The 18,038-nt window shown below is 36.8% G+C and overlaps 1 protein-coding gene across 1 annotated transcript in view; it reads left to right on the top strand.

Annotated features, from left to right (window-relative positions):
• The window catches only part of PRTFDC1 (phosphoribosyl transferase domain containing 1), a gene marked incomplete at both ends in the record, with an annotated part of 44,357 nt that overhangs the window by 2,295 nt on the left and 24,024 nt on the right, over positions 1–18,038 (top strand). Inside the window, 2 exons of the mRNA XM_084282979.1 lie at positions 1,598–1,704; positions 3,442–3,625. Of these exons, the coding sequence (XP_084139105.1) occupies positions 1,598–1,704; positions 3,442–3,625 (291 nt within the window). The remainder of the gene's footprint in view (positions 1–1,597; positions 1,705–3,441; positions 3,626–18,038) is intronic.

The following is an 18,038-nucleotide window of genomic DNA, read 5'->3' on the forward strand; positions in this document are numbered from 1 at the left end:
TATCCTCTCCTGTTTCTATGGAGACGAGGAACAGAATTAAGTAACTTTTTTCCTATGTGTAGTTTCAAGGCTGGTGTAAGCCAGGGGAAAGCTTTCACTGATTCCAGTGATCTCTGAGTCACGCTCTTTATGTGCAAATGTAGTAGTTACCAGCAAAGTATTTTTCTGCATACAGAAACTGTTAGGCAGAGCTTGAAAACCTGGCCATCTAGGTGCCTGTAGCTGACATTGAACATAAAATAAAATCCAAGCAAACACAAATCCATGAGACACGGCACTGTTACAGGACAGCACTAGGAAGAGCTGGGGGTAAGTTCAACAAGGCTACAGGGGTGGAGGAACAGCTCAGCATCCAATATGTTGTCTTACCCTTGGTACTTCTGAGATATGAGTTATTGCTCTGCTAGATGAAATTGTAAGCAGAGGTTCAGTGACAGGCATCTAAAGGCCCTATTCAGCAGAAATGCCATTAAGAAGTGCAATTCACAATGGCAATTCTCTCACCATGTATCCTGCTAATCAGTGTTCCTGTGGTCAAGGAGAAAGCCAATATGTTACTTGACGAATGTGACTGTACAAGAAAAAAAAAGCTTGTTAGGTGTCACTTTCTATGCTGAATCAATAATGAAGCAAAACTTTTTAATGTTTCCAAGAAATACTGTGATCCTGCAGGTCTTGTCTTTCATACAGAATTGTGAAAATTGGTTGTGGGGAGTTTGCCTAGTTTTTGTTTTTCTTAGAAATGTGGTGATGACTTTGCATCTTCACAACTTTCTGAAGCCTTTGCCTTCTGGCTGATTTTTGCCCTACATAATCTCTACTGCCATTGCTTTCTATAGTATCTCCCAATTGTTGTATTCTGACTGCTATGAAGCTAACACGTATTAAATCTGCAAGCTATTTTTCGCTGTAAATGTACGTATGGTTCTACAGACTAGCTGACAGTGAGGTGAGATATGAACACTTGGTAATAGTTTATGTTTGATGACTTATCTAAATTAGGAACCTTGCCTTTGGCAAGACAGTCTTCCACTGATTTGTACAGACACAGCCCACGAACCACATCATCTACTTTCCCTGTGTTCTCTTTCATCTGTAGAATATTTATTAATATGTGACTTTAAAAATACCTCTAAAACAGAAATTCACAATTTTAATATATGATTTATGCCTTCTAATCCCTATTGAAAAATCCTTTCTTTCTGGTAATCTTACTTTTAACTTACTTACTTACAAGCTTTTCCACTTTGAAAGTAGTAAGAAACTTAGACTTGCCACTAGTTTAGTAGTATTTCCCCTTTATGTCAAGCTGTTTGTAATTTCAGGTGAATTTTCCCATGTCCTGTGGAAAAAAAAAAAACAAACTAACTAACATTTAATTTCTGAGGTATACTGAGAAGCAAAATGACAAATAGGAAAAGTGAAACAGTAACCACTGATTACATAATTTGGAAGTTTATGATTTGAGTGCCAGCGTATATGGAACAGTGTGTGTCATACTATTAATTCAATGCAGGATACTAAAACACTGGTTTTATATCAACTATATTTTGTCAAACACCATGAAGTATTCCTAACAGTATTATTTAATACTCAGATTTCAGACAATTGGCCCGGATACAGTCTGGATTTGTTCACTTATCCTCAGCACTACTATGGAGATCTGGAATATGTGCTCATTCCTCATGGCATTATTGTTGACAGGTACGTGTGTTTTGATTGTTACTATATACTTTGGTCAGTAATATTATTCTTTTTTTGTAAAGCCTGTCACCCACAAATAGTGTATATATAACATTTGTCCTAAAATATTGTGTAATCAATTACAAAAGATATTTTATTTATTTAATTTGGGAAGTAAAACAATGCTAGAAGGTAGGAAATGCTAGACGTGTAGTTGTCTTTTGCAAGTCATTATCTGATTTCTTTCACTTAGTTTCTGATTTGGGCATTTAACAGCACAGGGGTCCCACAAAAAAGAGATTGTGATCATGTAGTGAAACTGGCGTTGGAGTGTTTGTACACAAGAGGGATGAACCAACAGTGGAAGAGCGAGTACAAGGCTTTGCTTATAGTAATATTCAACTGTCTCACCTGTACCCTGTCTTGTGTTTTTAATATAAAAAGGAGAAAAAGACTACATTTAATTATGTACAATTTCAACAATTCCCTACTACAAATCATTCATGTGGATAACCCAGCTGTTCCGGACTGTACCATTGACTTCTGCCATTTAAGCTGTGTAGCTAGCCCAGGAGAAGAGTGTGGGGTAGGCTGTTTCAGTCCAGAAGCTGTGCTTGAAGAGCAGCAGTGGGAAAGCTTGATCACCTCTCAATTCTTATCTTACAGTAGCTCCTGTATGCTCTCAGTGTAGGCATCTATGGTGCTTTAATATGTGCAGTAATCCAGCTCAGTTTTCATACTCAGTTATTGTTCTGAGTAATTTTTAACAAAGAATTGGGAACATCTGAATGGAATTTCATGGGACATTTTCAGCCTGCAGCTTTCTACCTACCACATTTAAACAGCCAGTTGCAAGTACTGAAATTGTTGGAACTCCTTGAAAGAAGATTGTAAACATCCATCCTAAGGAAGAGTAATGACTCCTGTATTTGTTTTTACACACAAGCTTTCTTTCATAGCCTTTTAAGTTACCATTGTGTTGAATTTTCCATCTCTTGTTTAAGGTCAACTGACTCTCAATTCCTCTTTTTAAATAAATATGTTACAACTTCATTTCTCTTGATGTTCACTATAAATTTGTTTGAAGTGAGCATTCTCTTTTGGGTTTTTTTGTGTGTTTTTTTTTTTTTTTTGTACTCCAGCAGAATGAATTCAGAGACCTATCAAAGAACTTTCCAGAAAAAAAGCATTTAGAGTAAATAATGCACTGAGCTATTTTTCCTCAGAACATCAAATGTCATTTTTCTGTTTTCTGTTGATTTTATATTTTGATAAAATATAAATATTTTGATATTTTATGTGTAGTAAATACCTAGTACCCATTTTAGATCTATAATACCATCTACCTTGCTCTTGAGAAATCAAAGTGATTTAAAATGAGAATTTTACATGTAAAATGTGATTTTTCAGAAATAATGCACGTTGAGGTTTTCTGTGAGATAAAACTGAAGTCAGTGTTTCACTTACCACCCTAAAGTCTCTGAAATGCTTATGAATTCAATATACAGTGAGATGTGTTACTCCCTTTTCTGTAACTGGGCATTTAATGCGTTTGTCTAGTTCGAGTCACACAGTTTGCATCTTGCATCCAACACTCCTTATCTGCCCATTGTGAACTTGACCCAAAACCGTGCAAGTCAAGATGCTTAGGCCAACTGTAGGTCAAGATATATTCTCATTATATTATTTTGCATACTGTAAACTTAGAGTACCCACATCTAATGTTATTTTATCCTTTTTTTTTTTTTTTTGTCTCAGGACAGAAAGATTGGCTAAAGATATTATGCAAGACATTGGAGACAACGATATTGTGGTTCTCTGTGTACTCAAAGGTGGCTACAAGTTCTGTGCTGACCTTGTGGAGCACATTAAAAATCTCAGCAGAAATTCAGAAAGGTTCATCTCCATGAAAGTCGATTTTGTTAGACTGAAAAGTTACCATGTAAGTCAACAACTTGCTTATGTAGATTCTGGTTGTATGTTCGTAATAAGTAGTGGGCTTTTGTAAATGGTATTATTTTTTTTCAAACTATACAAAAAACAATTGGAAAAATATTTTTGTTTTAAAAAATGTGAGTTTTTTTTTCCCCAGTATATTTGTTCATGTCCCTTTATGCTTTATGAACAGTATGAGTGATGATATGAAGCATCCTCAAGCTGTATTTTTTATTTAGTCTGTCATCACTTTTGGACATAAAATTATTCAAGTTTCCATCCTGTAAAATGTCTGCATGTTACTCCTGAAATCCTGAACAGTGCTGTTCAAGTTTATTTCTCATTACTTCATATTCTGTTCCCCCCGCCCTTCTATAGTTTGGCATAACTGCGAGATGATAAATCTATGCCATATTCTAAATGTTTAATGCTAAGTAAATGAAGTGTTTTACTCTTCATAGCATGCAGTTTACATAGTAGCAAAATATACCACTAGATGATGATAGTGCTTTATAAGAAAATGAAATAAGGCGTTGAACCAAATCCAGCGTTGAGGAAAGGATCAAGACTTCCTGTTATCTTCTGAAGAAATTATGCAATAATGATTCATTTGCTTCCATGAAGCCATGCTAATGAGATGACCTGCATCTTTTTAGAGTGCGTGATTATTATTTCTATTTGCATAAGCTGTACATATTTGTATTCCACCTTGTAGTTCACACTCCACAGTGGGAGAGCATTTCTAGAAGTTGTCCTAGAAATGTCTGAGGAAGTACACCAAACAAATGGAGTGACAATACAGTTTCCCTCTAAGCATAAATGCAACTTGCTGAGCCCAATAGCTCCTGGAATAGTTCTATGTCTGTTCCACAAGCAGAGGCTGGTTGGTTGGCATTTTGCTCTGACCTCAGTGACCATAAGCTTTTCCTAACTTTTACAAATCCAGCCCAAGTTTTGTTGTTGTTGTTTTGTTTTGTTTTGTTTTGTTCTTACCATCACAGGATGACAGCCTTTTGTCACCATTTAGTTAGGATTTGGTCCTGGATTTTCTGTTTGAAGAACTAGTCAGGTCTGTGAAGGACATGTGCAATATAAAGATTGTACAATTTCTAGCTATTTAGCAGTATTACAGGACCAATAAATAAAGCAAAATATATTATGTTTGTCTCACATAAAGGCACACAGAAATTATACAAGATTTTTATTCACTGTGGTAATGATAGTGCTTCAGTACTACTTCTTAAAGAATAGTAGAATTATTTTTTTTTTTAATTTTATTTTTTTTTACTGTGCACCTGGTAGTATTGGTAATGCACATGGTTTTCTTATTGGATGTCTCATATCCAGTATGAAGATACCACATGAAGATTCTTTCCTCATTGACAAGTCAACACTTACTAGCACCACTAACCCATAATCAGTGAGAGGAGATCTATACCACAGGAGTGTGGAAATCTTCACATCATTAATTAAGAAATTAAATAAAAGCTTGATATATAAAACTGAAACAGCAGTACCAATTTGGTTATGCAGGATGTGTTTATCTAGGCTAAGTCCTGGATGATCCTAACATTTGATGGCTGTGATATTTTGGATCTTAACCTTATGCTTCAGGAGGAAGTTAACTCCTTCCCTAGAACTACTGCTTGCATCTAGTTTTTAGAAAATGAAAATAAACCCTTCTTTCTCTTAAGTGCTTCCCACCAGGTGTCATGTACTTAGAGACTGAAACTGTTCTTGATTTAGTGCTTGGAACAGTGCTTGGTATCAGCCTGGTCCTAAGAAGCTGAGTAACTCTGGAGTATAAATGTAAAATGACATGAATGTTGGTGGGTTCATTCAGTGAGTGATACACAAATGTAATGCTCGCTAAGGTACCAGTTCCACTACCTGCCACCCTTTGTTTTTTGAGTTACAGTTGTATCCTGTCCAATTGCAGACAAGGGTAGGTTCCCTAAAATTTCAGGTCATAGCCCTATGCAGCACGGCCACGGTCAGAACACTGGAGCTGTTAGTAGTTTGAGTGAGCCTGTATCCCAGCTTTATATGAGACTTCCAGACCCTCTGTGTCAGTTTATTCTCTAATAGCATACCTCTCACAGTGTTTTACAATTCAATAAGAGGCAAAAAATTACAGGTTTAAGGGTAAGACTCTACGTGAAGTCTTGGAGCATCACCAATTCCATTCTTTTCCTTCCTTTTGCCTTTTCTGTTCCACATTTTCTTAAGGCTTATTATTACTTTTGATCCATTTTTTTTTCTCTGTTTTTTATCCCTCTTTCATTTTACAGACACTGTTCTTCTCATGTAATTTATCTTGCTTCCTTTTACTAACTGTTACCAATTTCTCTCCTAAAGGGAGTCCTGCTGCTCTCAATATACTTCCTTCAGATATGTCTTCTCCCCTCACCCCCCTCCAGCTGTTTAAATCCAACAATTAACTTCAGCTCAAATTCATGAGATTTTGAATTGTCTCATTCCAGCTTCAGTACTGAAAGGTTAGTCAATTTTTAGAGGTTGTCATTTAAAGGGGGTATTCTTGGTTTAATTGTGTAGCAAAAATGGGCTCTATTTGTGATCCAAAGTCAGATGCTGCCATCAATGAAAGTACGTCTTAACTGTGAAGTAGCAGTGGAAAATGTTATATTTTGATGTCTGGCATACAGAAATGATTTCAAATAAAAGGAGACTGCAAATGAGACCAACTTTACATGGGTCTTTGTTTTTAGATCTGTCATCATACTCTAGAGTTTAGACATTTAGTTAAGATGTTAAGATCTGCTTTCATATTATGCTGCTGAAAGTTGTAATATCAATCCTTATTTAGACTTCTTCATGCAAATCATTTGATTCTTAAAAAAGCTTAGTATATTTAGTGATATGAGTGGCTGCATGTACTTCTAGAGTAAGGATGGTTTTATTTGGTTTACTAGCCTGGACATTTTTATGAGAAAATTTCCCATGGTTTACAAGTACTGTCTTGTTTCAGTATCTCAAATTGGCATGTCAGATTAATGAATATTGTTTATATACAGGTAATGTGGGGAAATACTCTTTGTTTGTTATTTTCAGAGGAAATCTGACATAGGAAACCATAGCTTAAAAATGATGTGGTTACACTGTTTATGTTCTACACACATCAGTATTAGTTCTTAGACCTTTAATAAAATTCCTGCAACTGAATGTGGAGGTTGCAGCATCTGAAAGTATATCTTTGCTTCCTCTAGAAACTGAACTGTATTTTTCCATTTCTTTTTTTTTTTTTTTCCCCCCTACTGGAATGCTAAAATGATGCAGTACAGAAAGTTAAGGCGCTTATACACATGGACAGAAAATTACATGCTCAAATGTAGATCAGTAAAAAAAAAGAAAAAAAAATAAGATATGCTTAATTTGTAAGAAAAGTTTATATCTGTAAATCCAGAAATACACCATTTACAAACAAACAAACAAACAAGCAAAAACACCAATTACATTGTGCTAACTTAGATTTTGAAGGCTTTTTGATTTCCCTTAAGTAAAAATTATTAATAAATATATAAATGATTAATTATGAAATGGGAAAGAATCATGTCTGGAAGATGCATGGAGTGGCACCCTCCATAGAAATATGAAAAATTCTTCGAAGAATGCAGTTTCTTGTAGACTTAAAGGTAGTATGATAAACATACTGTATTTTTTTTTATATTATTATTATTTTTTACATAATCTCAAAATAAGGAGATAGTTTACATGGGGATTTGATTAGAGGCTGTGTGGTGACTTACAAGCTTCCAGCACAATGGGCAAATTAAAAGAAAACACCGAGGTGAGAGTTAGGAAATACGATTGTTTAGATAAACATACGGAAGTAGTGTGTAGACACTGTAGGGTAAGATTCAAGGCGTAGATGGAAAGGAAAATAAAATCCAGTGGTGAAATTTGAATGAGAAACAGCAGCTCCAAGTTTTAAGAGTTGTGAGGCAGTAAGTATAGTGGCTAGACGAAGAAGTACTAGCATAGACCTCTCATGAAATATGGTGCAGGTATGGATAAGCTGCATGCCAAGTTTTAGGGGAAGATGATGTATTCTGGAAACTGTGATGTAAGAACTGAAAGAATTTGGCAACATCTTAGATACTGAATTCTAAGAAATTGGACTTGAATATGGTATAAGTTAGGAACAGTATAATTCACTGCAGAGATTTTTGAGTGGAAGAATGATATCTAATATATTCAATTTCACCATATTGAATTTTTTCCTGACTGATCACTCCTACACAGGGAGTTGAAAAGTGATGAGAGTTTCAGATTGATAGAAGAATTCGAAAGTATTTTCAGAAACATGGTAGGTTGAAATCAGGAATGAAAAGTATTGAAGAAAGTGGATGAGCTTGCAAATGTCACCTAAGGACATATGACACCAGTGGGAGAGTTAAGAAATATGGATCCAGAAATCCTTTAATATATTGGTGATATGGAGAGCTTCAGCAGATTAAAGAACTAATTCAGAAAAATCCAGTGGGAAGTGCAACAGAGGAAGCTGGAGGTTTACTAGCCTACATCCAACACTAAGATGCTTACAGATTAATGAATAGGACAAGACATGAAAGAATGTTTGAAGATGAAGAAGAAGAGTGAGCGAGCAAAGGAATAGTAGACAGATGTCACATACTAAAGGGCTGAAGGGGATATGCTTTAGTAAAAAAACATAGTGTGAGGTCACCCAAATCTTACACTTTCTGTAAAGAAGTGAAGGTTAACAAGATCCTATCAGTTTTCTTATTTAAAGCATATCTTTTTTTCATGCAGAACAGTAGAGTGTTCCTGAACAACAAGAAGAGTGTCTCTTTGTTCAGTGTGGAAGAGACAATTTAGGACAGGCTAATGAAGGTAAAGGATGAATTAGATCTTGAAGCAGATGTTCTGGCTCCTCAAATCTAATCCTCAGTTTATAGGTGCAACGACATCATCCTGTTCCATGGGTATGCCGAATGTGATCTCTAAACCAAAGCTCAATTCTGAAAAGGAATTGAAAAAAAATTATTAGAGGAGTAGAGGAAGCATACAGAGTCTGTAGACATGCTTGAGAAGTTTTTAGCAGCCTCTCAGCAGGAGAGAAAGTAAATACGTGTGAATTAAGAATTCTTTGGGGGACAGTTGATGGAAGCTAAAAATGGAAAAAATCATACTAATTTGTGGTTGAAACTGGTAGCAGGGGCTGGTGGGAGAAAGGAGAAACACCCATACTTGAACTGGGCAGACCAACGTGTCATTGCTACATGTTCTTCTGAAAAGTTTATTTTTCCCATATCGTTATCCATGGCTGTCTGTTTCATTCTCAGAATTATTACGTGATACAAAGTCCATATGATGGTAAGCCATGTGTTTTGGGGAAGGACAAGTGAATCTTAGTGACATAGCTTTTCTTGTGAGAAGCATGGTGAGCTAAACAAGGAGTGAGATACTTTTCCTTTAGACCTTTGTGATTTCTTAGGTTATCCTTGTGTGGACTAATGGGACAGGAGACCAATCGTCTCTGTTATTTTGAACTTGTGTAGTGTGCTTCTTAAAAAGGACAGTAGTTGAATTGTGATAATGTATCATAGGTAAAATGTCATGTCAAGCACAGATTATTATATAATATCGATCTGTTTTCCATATAGTGCCTGAATTGCAGATTTTAGAAGTGCACTTTTCATATTCCAGTGGCAAGAAGGTATTGTTGAAAATTACCCTGAAAAATATGAATGAACTTCAAAGGAATGTTGTTTGCTAGTCACTTGGAGGAAATTTGCAGTGGATTATGTGGATTGAGCCAATTCATGTAATCCTTTAAAATTAATACATTATTTATGGTTTCCAGAACATAACTAATAAAAAAATGTGACCTCGAATTGTAATCCACACACAATGGTTGCATTGAAGTCTGTTCACAAACAAATCCATTGATATGATCTGTTTCCTCTTCAGCCTCCAGTTGTTTGAAATATATTTACAACTGTTGGTTATTAATCTTGGCATAAACAGGACCATTAGTGCTGCAAAACTCTGAAAACAAGCAACAAAACAAGTATTGTTTAGTAGAAATCTGAATGTTTTTGTCTATATGAGGCCATTTCAGTAAATAGTTTTGCTAAACCACTCTACTGTAGGAGTAAGGAAACAGAGAGATTTTATAATGAGTAAGTTGAAAGCGAGTTGATAAATGTGGTAAAATAGTTTATTTTTCTGCCTTGTAGCTTTACTTCTCATATGCCATTGCTAAATACTTACATCTTAAAAAACAGAGCAGCGTGAGACATCGGACTGTAACTACAGTAATGAACTGTGTAAAATTTATATCCATTCTTTGCTTAATTACCTGTTCCTATTCAATATAATTTTACTGTGTAGAGCTTGTTTGTTTTTTTTTTCCTTTTTTTAGGACCAGTGTGAATTTTACATTTACATCTGAAAACAGTGTATTGTAATCTGTACCCTAAAAAAGCAAATAACTCCTTAATGATTTCATTAATTTAACAACACAAAAGAAACGACTAAGTGTACTGCTTGAATTTAATGATTTACATCTAATACCCAAACTCTTCATCAGTGATATGATGACTGTTTTATTTCCATACCTACATGTCATGAAAACACAGTTTATAATCTCCCAAGAAAAACGTACATCCTGAGATGGAATTGACAGTAGCTTTTGTAGTTACAGGCTTTCTCATGGGCAGGTTGTGAGTTCCCTTTATTTTGCTTCATTCACACATTTTAGCTGATGTTCATTTCATCTTCTTTGATGTTGAGCAGCCATGGAAATTAGGGCCTACCTGGTAGATTGAATACCTGTGAACTTTTAGACCAGATTTTACAATAATTTCGCAAGATTGAACTCCATATTATCTGCAGATGATCAGTTTGACAGGCAAATAAATATCTGTTGTAGGCAAAATGAGCTCTATTTACTTAATTTGGAGGGGTTGTGCATGTACTATACAGTAAAAAAATAAAATATTCTCAAACTTTTTCAGGTGCATGGCTTGCAACAGCAGACAGTGAACACCTGTGCAGAGATTAGAGTTTTGCAGGATTACATTCTTGTCTTGTCTTTAGTCCACAGAAGCTACAAGCGTCAAGGATACGGACCTTAAGTTGTAGCTGTTCTGAGAAATGTGTTCTAGTATAGAATATGCTATGAATATACTAGGAATAGACGGTTCTGCCAAGTAGATGTCTGTCGTATGGACAAGTTAAACACGGGAGGCTTGCAACTAGCTTTCTGCTCCTAGCATTGCCTGAGGGATCCTACCTCGGTGTACTTTTCCATGGATAAAATGCTATTTGGATCCTCAAGTAGTAATGTCTTTTTGAGTAAAAGCTCTGTGAAATGCTCAGACCTGTTAAAACTAGTGAGTAAAACGTCCTTTACGGTTCCAAGCTGAAGATGCTGCCAAGTCTTAAGCAGGCACTAATGCTATCTCTGTATTTCTGATGCTTTCATCATTTTCTGAAACTTAGTCAGACCTGAGATGCTTAATAAGGTGAAGAACACTGGAAAGAGATCATATTTTGTGCAGGGAGAACGTTTGCAGTTGCTAGAATTCACTTTCCTCCTAACATTGTCCAAATGTTTAAAAACAGAAAGGTTTTCATGAGGGAGACAAAAAACTCTTCTACATTCAGCAGTGTCTTGCTGCAAAGTGTCAGCCTCAGAGACACTCAGGCTTTTCAGAGAAATAGCTGAAAAAGTAGTAGTAGTGGAAGTTGTCCCAAAAGCTTATCCTTGCAACTGGCTGAATATTTTTGGAAGAAATTTACAGAAATGTAATGAGAAAAATGTCAGCCCAATTGGTAAAAGCATAGCTGATGTTATTGGTGTAACAGGGTGATCCAGACAACTTTGAGAGTATACTCTCACGCCAGATACATCTGCAGTACACCAGGTATAGTTAGTTCATGGTTTGGTGCAAAAACGAAGACTGTGGAAATGGGCCTTTTTTCTGATTTTCTGCACCAACAGCTGGGGCGATGATGATGCTCATTCTTCATGAAGCATGGTGCCCTCGTGCCAGCCACGCTTGCCAGCTCAGGTGTTTCTGGGCACATCCCTGCCTGTCTCAGCCCAGATGAGACTGGGTACCCGAGGCTTCCTATCTGAACTGCTCCAGCTACCTGGGTTCATTTTCACTGAACCAGCTGCACGCATGCAGCTCAGCCTGCTGGTAGGTCTGTATTGAGCACAGCTCCTGCTGGAGAAAGAAGTCTGCCTGTGGTCTGAGGATCCTCATTGCCAGAGAGCAGTGCAGCAAGCCTCAGAGCCCACCACTTCTTTATCTGAGGTGCACCTCAGAGGGGTCAGAGGGAGCGTGGATCAACCCTGGTTGTTTTCAGAGAACCAATCCTCTTTTCATACAGTTCCAAGGCAAGCTGCAGAAGGCTATGCTACAACACAATAAAATATGACCTTAATGCTCAGTGTTGTGGTTTGGAGGCAGATGCTCTCCTAGACATCCTCAGCTTCCATTTAACTTGTATGCAGAGTTGTGACATATGAGAGCTTGAAACCATCACTTGCTCAAAGCTCTCTTGAACATAAAGAGGAATAAAGTGTTTCTGATTTAAGTTATTTTTAATTAAAACATACAGTATTTTCCTGTTGGACACTGTTTAAGGGTTGAAGTGTTACTAATAATATAAGTAGGCGTTGATTTGTGAGCATAGCTCAGGAAAGGTCATTATAAGGCAGGATACAGTCAGTTTATCAAGTTCATCTGTAATGTAAAACTTGCTCATGGAGAGGTGATCTCTGTAAGTTTCTGCATCAGATAATACACCTACACACCGCTTAAATATGTTAACACCATCTGAAGTCTTAGGGATTTTTTTTTAAGTATGAGTAAGTGTTTCGGTGACTCATCTGAAAGATTTGGGGGAACCAAACAGATCAGCCGGGGGAGAACTGAGTAGGAAGCAGTCTGATTGCCATGGGGACAGAATGAGAACAGATGTGGCCGTGAAGGCAGGGTGGTACGGAGCTGTCCTGAAGCTCTCCAGCACCATCAAAGTATTGTTTTAAGGCATTTGTGGGACATATTGCAGCTAGTAATTACTTGCCTTCTCAAGATACCTTTCATTTTTAGCCATTGTTCCCCACTTAGATACTGCCTTTATACTGCTTTGTGATTTTTAGCTGTGGAATTCCTAACTGAAAATAAAAAAAATAAAATACACTATTCATGTATTGGGGGTTGATACTCTGTTCTGCTGGACTTCGAGTCTAATGCAAAGTCTTTGAGAGATTTTCGCTAATCTTTCTGGAGAAATTTGTCTCCCCCCAGGGTCACATTTTTCTAACAAGCTGTAATGTTTTCTTTTGAAAAATGTTTTCCAAATTGAAATAAATGTTTTAGGTTATACTATGTTACAGAGGGTAGACGGCTACTATGCGTAAATGAAGTTTTAGATCTGAAGTTCATTTTTCTTAACTTTTTTTTAATGTTTTCTTCATGAGCTTAAATCTTTGGTATTTCTAAGCAATCCAGCCTTCTGGAACATCTTAACATTTGAGACCGTGGATGTTTTTAAAATTGTTCAGTTTGAGAACATACTCAAAGCATCAAGGGATTTCATTCAAAAGCACTCGAGAGGTCATCTTTGCAAAAAGTTAGATTTGAAAGTTCCCCTGGATACAGGATTTGTTGTAAAGCGGCGGTTTGTTAACAAAGCCGAAAAAATTGAAGTTCAGTCTCAGTAAAATATTTTGTTTCATATTCTGCCAAAAATGCAGCAAGCCACCGCTAAATCATGACATTTCCAGCAACACTGGATGTCATCATTAGGAGAGGCTGAAGTCTGTATTTTCTGACTGCTTTGTAGGTTTTTGCAGTGACAGGGAGATGGGCTCTTACCTGGAAGAAATGTCCAGAACATGATGGTTGCTAATCCTGCTGTACAAATAAGATCTGGCAAGTTTGAAAGTACCATAATATGTTTATCCATTGGCAGAGCATCACCTTGATTACTTATTTGGATGCTAATAATACCATTTAGTGTGTGGTTTTTTTAATTAAGATCTGAAATGGGGCAAAATTAATTAAAAGAAGCCCGAGGCTTCTAATTTTCCCAAGGAATTCTATGACTCTCTTCTGCTGGCATCCCTTACATGCTGTTCCTTAAAACAGATCATAGCATGTGTGATGTTCATGCGGTGCCACACCCCAGGGGTGCTGTAAGGCATAAACCAAAAAGGTTGCTTTAAAGGAATACAGCAATAACGAGAAGCACTCTGTTATTGCAGTGCTTATCAGTGTGACAGATACGAAATTTGTTTCCCTCTTCCTTTGATAAACAAAAGTTAGAATATTGAAATACAGCAGGAATGGTAGAAAATAACCTTGAAATGCTGGAAAATAATCTTGAAAAAAAAAAACCACTTGCTGAAGGTTATGTTGAAAGTTTCCAAGTTGTCACTAGCAAGGAACTGAACATTGTATGAAAGAGAGCTACCAAGTTGTAAGGGATACACTAGACTTCAGGTTGCTGGAAGGGATTAAGCATTTGAGGTTTTTATCAGTATCATCTCTTGAGAATTTGCTTACAGCTATCTGTTGTCTCAGCCTATGGCTATTTGACAGATTTGAAGATTCTTCTTCCTCCCTTTTATCACCAAATCTCAGAAACTGCTGATAGTCGGGGTCAGGAGGTCAGTACTTTATGCTTAGTTCGGTGAAAGCTGTTTTCCCTTGTCCTTTCAGAAACCCTCAAGGGACAGGTTTTTTTCAGTTTAGAGCTAAAAACTTGCTCGTTTTTGTGTCCGTTTACTTTCATGTGTTTTTCATTAATTAAAAACAATTAACAATTCAACAATTAAACACATGGGGTAAGATGGTACACTTGGAATAGTCCCAGTTGGGGTACTGAGCCCCTCTGTTGGTGCTGGGAAATGTGACTTCTAGTCCTGTTGCTGTAATGGTCATGTACACAATAATGAACAGTAACTGGGTAAAAGACATACTCTAATTAGCTTGGGTTTAAACCAACACTGACCTTTTCCTAGGTTGCTTGATGTCCTTTTTGATTTTTGCCTTACCATGGCGTAGTAACAGGAGGAAGATTCCCCCTGCACTCTTTAGCTTATGGTGCACTTTTGAAAGCTAAGAAAAAAGCCCAAGCCACCTATTCCATGAATATGGGCCTTTATTATATTATTATCACAGAAGGTGGGCACCCTTAGTAATGTCTCCTGGCAGTCCAAAATGAGTTCTGGCAGCTACACTTCCTAAATTGTTCTTTTGCCTGAACATTTTAAATTTGCTCTGCCTCTCATCTCTAGAGACAAAGTAGTGGTCTGAATCTCCCTTTGACTGAACAGCCCTGTGCAGTTGTACAATTTCTCATCCTGGAACACATGCAGATTTTATTTCTATGTTTTAAATGTGTTTTTTTTTTTTTTTTTTTTTTTTACAGAATAAAAACAAGTTAATAGTGTAAGAAAGCCTTGGAGTACACTGTTTGTGAACTCAGCTGAGATTTGAAGATATTTTGTGGTTTTCTTTTATTTATGTTTCCAAAAATTTAGTATTGCATGTTCTGGATTTCATTTCTTGCTGATCTTTCTAAGTGTACAGGTGCTTTTTGTGGCATATGGATATATGTGGTGCTGCAGTCATACTGCCTTATTCTTAAACAAAATAACCCATTGAACCAATACCAAGGAAATATATAAAACCTAATTGCTAAAGTAGAAAAGAAAATATCAAAATAATTTTTATAATCTTTATTAACCATGTTAACTGTTCTAAATTCTATTGCCATTTCCAATAGTTTGACCCTTCTCCAACAGTTTGTGCCAATATAACTGAAGTTACGTCTTTGTTCAAGGATTTTAAGGAGAGTTTTACATGCAATAAAACTACAGGGCTAGACCATGTATGCACTCACATCTTTAGAATTCTTTCTCTATTTGAAAATATTTGAAAATTTCTTTAATCTGTATATTTACAGAACCTATTGATAGATGGAAATAAAGTGTTCAACACATTCCTCCAGGAAAAACAAACAAACAAACAAACAAAAAAGTAAAGAATTTACATCTTTTAATATCTGTCCCTGGCAAATATGTTGTTAATTACGGTTATAATCTGTATTAACCTATATTAAGGGTATTAGCATTGCATGTCAGTTCACCTCTGTTTATGTCTGAGCGTATACCCAAGATTTCCCCTCCTGGTCAAATGCCTTGACCAGGAGGGGAAAAGCTTCAGTGGCAGTTTCTGCTTTATTAGATACCAGAGAATCTCCATGGAAGCCTCTCTATACGGGATGAATTTATAGTACCAACTAAATCATGTCTGTTTCAAAATACCTTACCTCCTTTGGATTAAATACCTAGAAGGCACGCAGGAGTCCTGGTATACAAGAAATTACTGAATATGTGAGCAGATGATTATAAACATTCCAATTTATTAAGTTTAATAAGGTACTGTTGCCCTGAGAGTTAAGCTGAGGGATCTCTCTTGCTTTTGTAGAAGAGAAGCAGCATCTACGTGTGTTAGCACATGTGAGCTGACGAGGGGTAGTACCTTGCTGTAAGTAAGTTCATTGTTTGTGTTTCTCTGTCCAAAGCCTACTTCCTCATTGCAGAGCTCTGGCCTTCCCTGGAACTGGATAGACGAGCCTGAATTTGAAGTGCTTCCAAACCTGTGTGATGGAGCTTTTTGTTAAGGAATAACAACACGGAGGAAAAAGAATAGGTGAAATGAGTTAGCTTGTAGATGTAACCATAGAGATGTACAGGTATGTCTTACATTGTAGGAACTGGAGCTCAGATAGGTATACCAATACCAATTTAAAATTTACTATCTCAGGTTATGCCTGCAATAGGACAGGTCTCAGCGCAGCATAGTTCATGTTATAGTTACCAAGCAGCTCAGGAAAGCATTGTAGCCCCAACTTTAAAGCTAACAGAGACATACAGAACCATCAGTGTCTCCGTATAAACATATTTTTACTGTTCCTGGGGGATAAAGATGTTCTGACAGTGGGAGTGTGCCAATTTACTGTGTTTGATTTCCAGTTGGTTCAGTATCCTTCACTTGTCTGCAAGGTATTTAAAGCACCTCCTACAAATATATCAGTGACCTAGCACTTGATTATTTTGAATGTGGGTGCGCCCTGGAGGTTTCAGTCTGCACTTTGGTACATATTTGATTCTGGGTTAGGGAAGGCATGCTTTCTTCCCGGTCTTTACCAGGGAGTGATCCATATCATTTCCATTCCCATTTGCACAATCTCCAACTTTAGCAGTACTTACTAATGAATGTTGCTTCTTTAGCATATAGTCCTAGTTCCCTGCCATGAAACCCCTGACAGTCCATGATCTGAGCTACACTCCTAAGGTCCTTCATTCTTAGCTGTTTTCTTCGTTGATGAAATCCAAAATGCTATCAGTTAAGTATATGCTTGTAAGTACAGCATCTTATGTATTACCACGCCACCAATGTTCTTACTTCTGCTGAAATACTGAGTATAATTTCATAGCCTATATTTTATACGCCAGTTTGACATTACCCAGTAGTCCAAATAAGCTAATAGATGATGTAGATACCATACTGACACTTCTCAGACCAACATATTAACATACTGAAGCAGTTCTCAGGAGGCAGGCTGCACAACAAGTGAATTTCATACTAGAATATCTGCATCCGAACTGGAAGATCAAAATTTTAATTGTAATTATTATGACTGAGATGATAGAGCATGGTCATATAGCAAAAGATATCAGAATTATTGAAACATACAGAATTTCAAACAGAAGTCTTTATAATCGCAGATGCATCTATCTAAATGCTGCAAATACCTGCAATTAATTTCTGCAGCACTATTTTTTAAATGGAGAAAGCTTGGTTATATTATGAATCCTTTTGCTGCAGCTAACTCAGAGAAGTAATAATTCTCTATTTAAATGTTCTGTGAGAGACATGGCTTCTGTGGTTTCATTTTTGAAGGATTGAATTGAAAAGTAAATTCTTGTCATATCTGCCTCTGTTTTCCTCTGAGCGCTATGTTTTTTCTTAACCGAAAAACATATCTGTTACTTCACATGCTCTGCTTGGGTTTTCTGTCATTTTCAATTTCAGCTTCAGCAGTGTATTTTAGCCATTGTCTTGGACACAGCCACGTCTCTGAAACTGCAGCCATTTCATAAGCCAGTTGTGTCCTCCATGTAAGGTTTCAGAGTCTCAGCTTTTCTTTGAACTACCAAGAGTTTTGTTCAAATCCTCATCATTCATTACCCCGGTAAATGTCATCTCCCCTCTGCCTTTAATGCCATCCACCTTGTTCCCTCAGTGCCATTCAACATGTAGCTGCTGTTCAGATCACCTTCAAAGGAGCTGTTTTCACAGCCAGCCCAGCTGCTGTCCTTGCACCACTATCAAACACAAAATAAT

This window comes from Netta rufina, assembly GCF_964035555.1.
Source record: "Netta rufina genome assembly, chromosome: 2".
In the NCBI taxonomy this organism is placed as follows: Eukaryota; Metazoa; Chordata; class Aves; order Anseriformes; family Anatidae; genus Netta; species Netta rufina.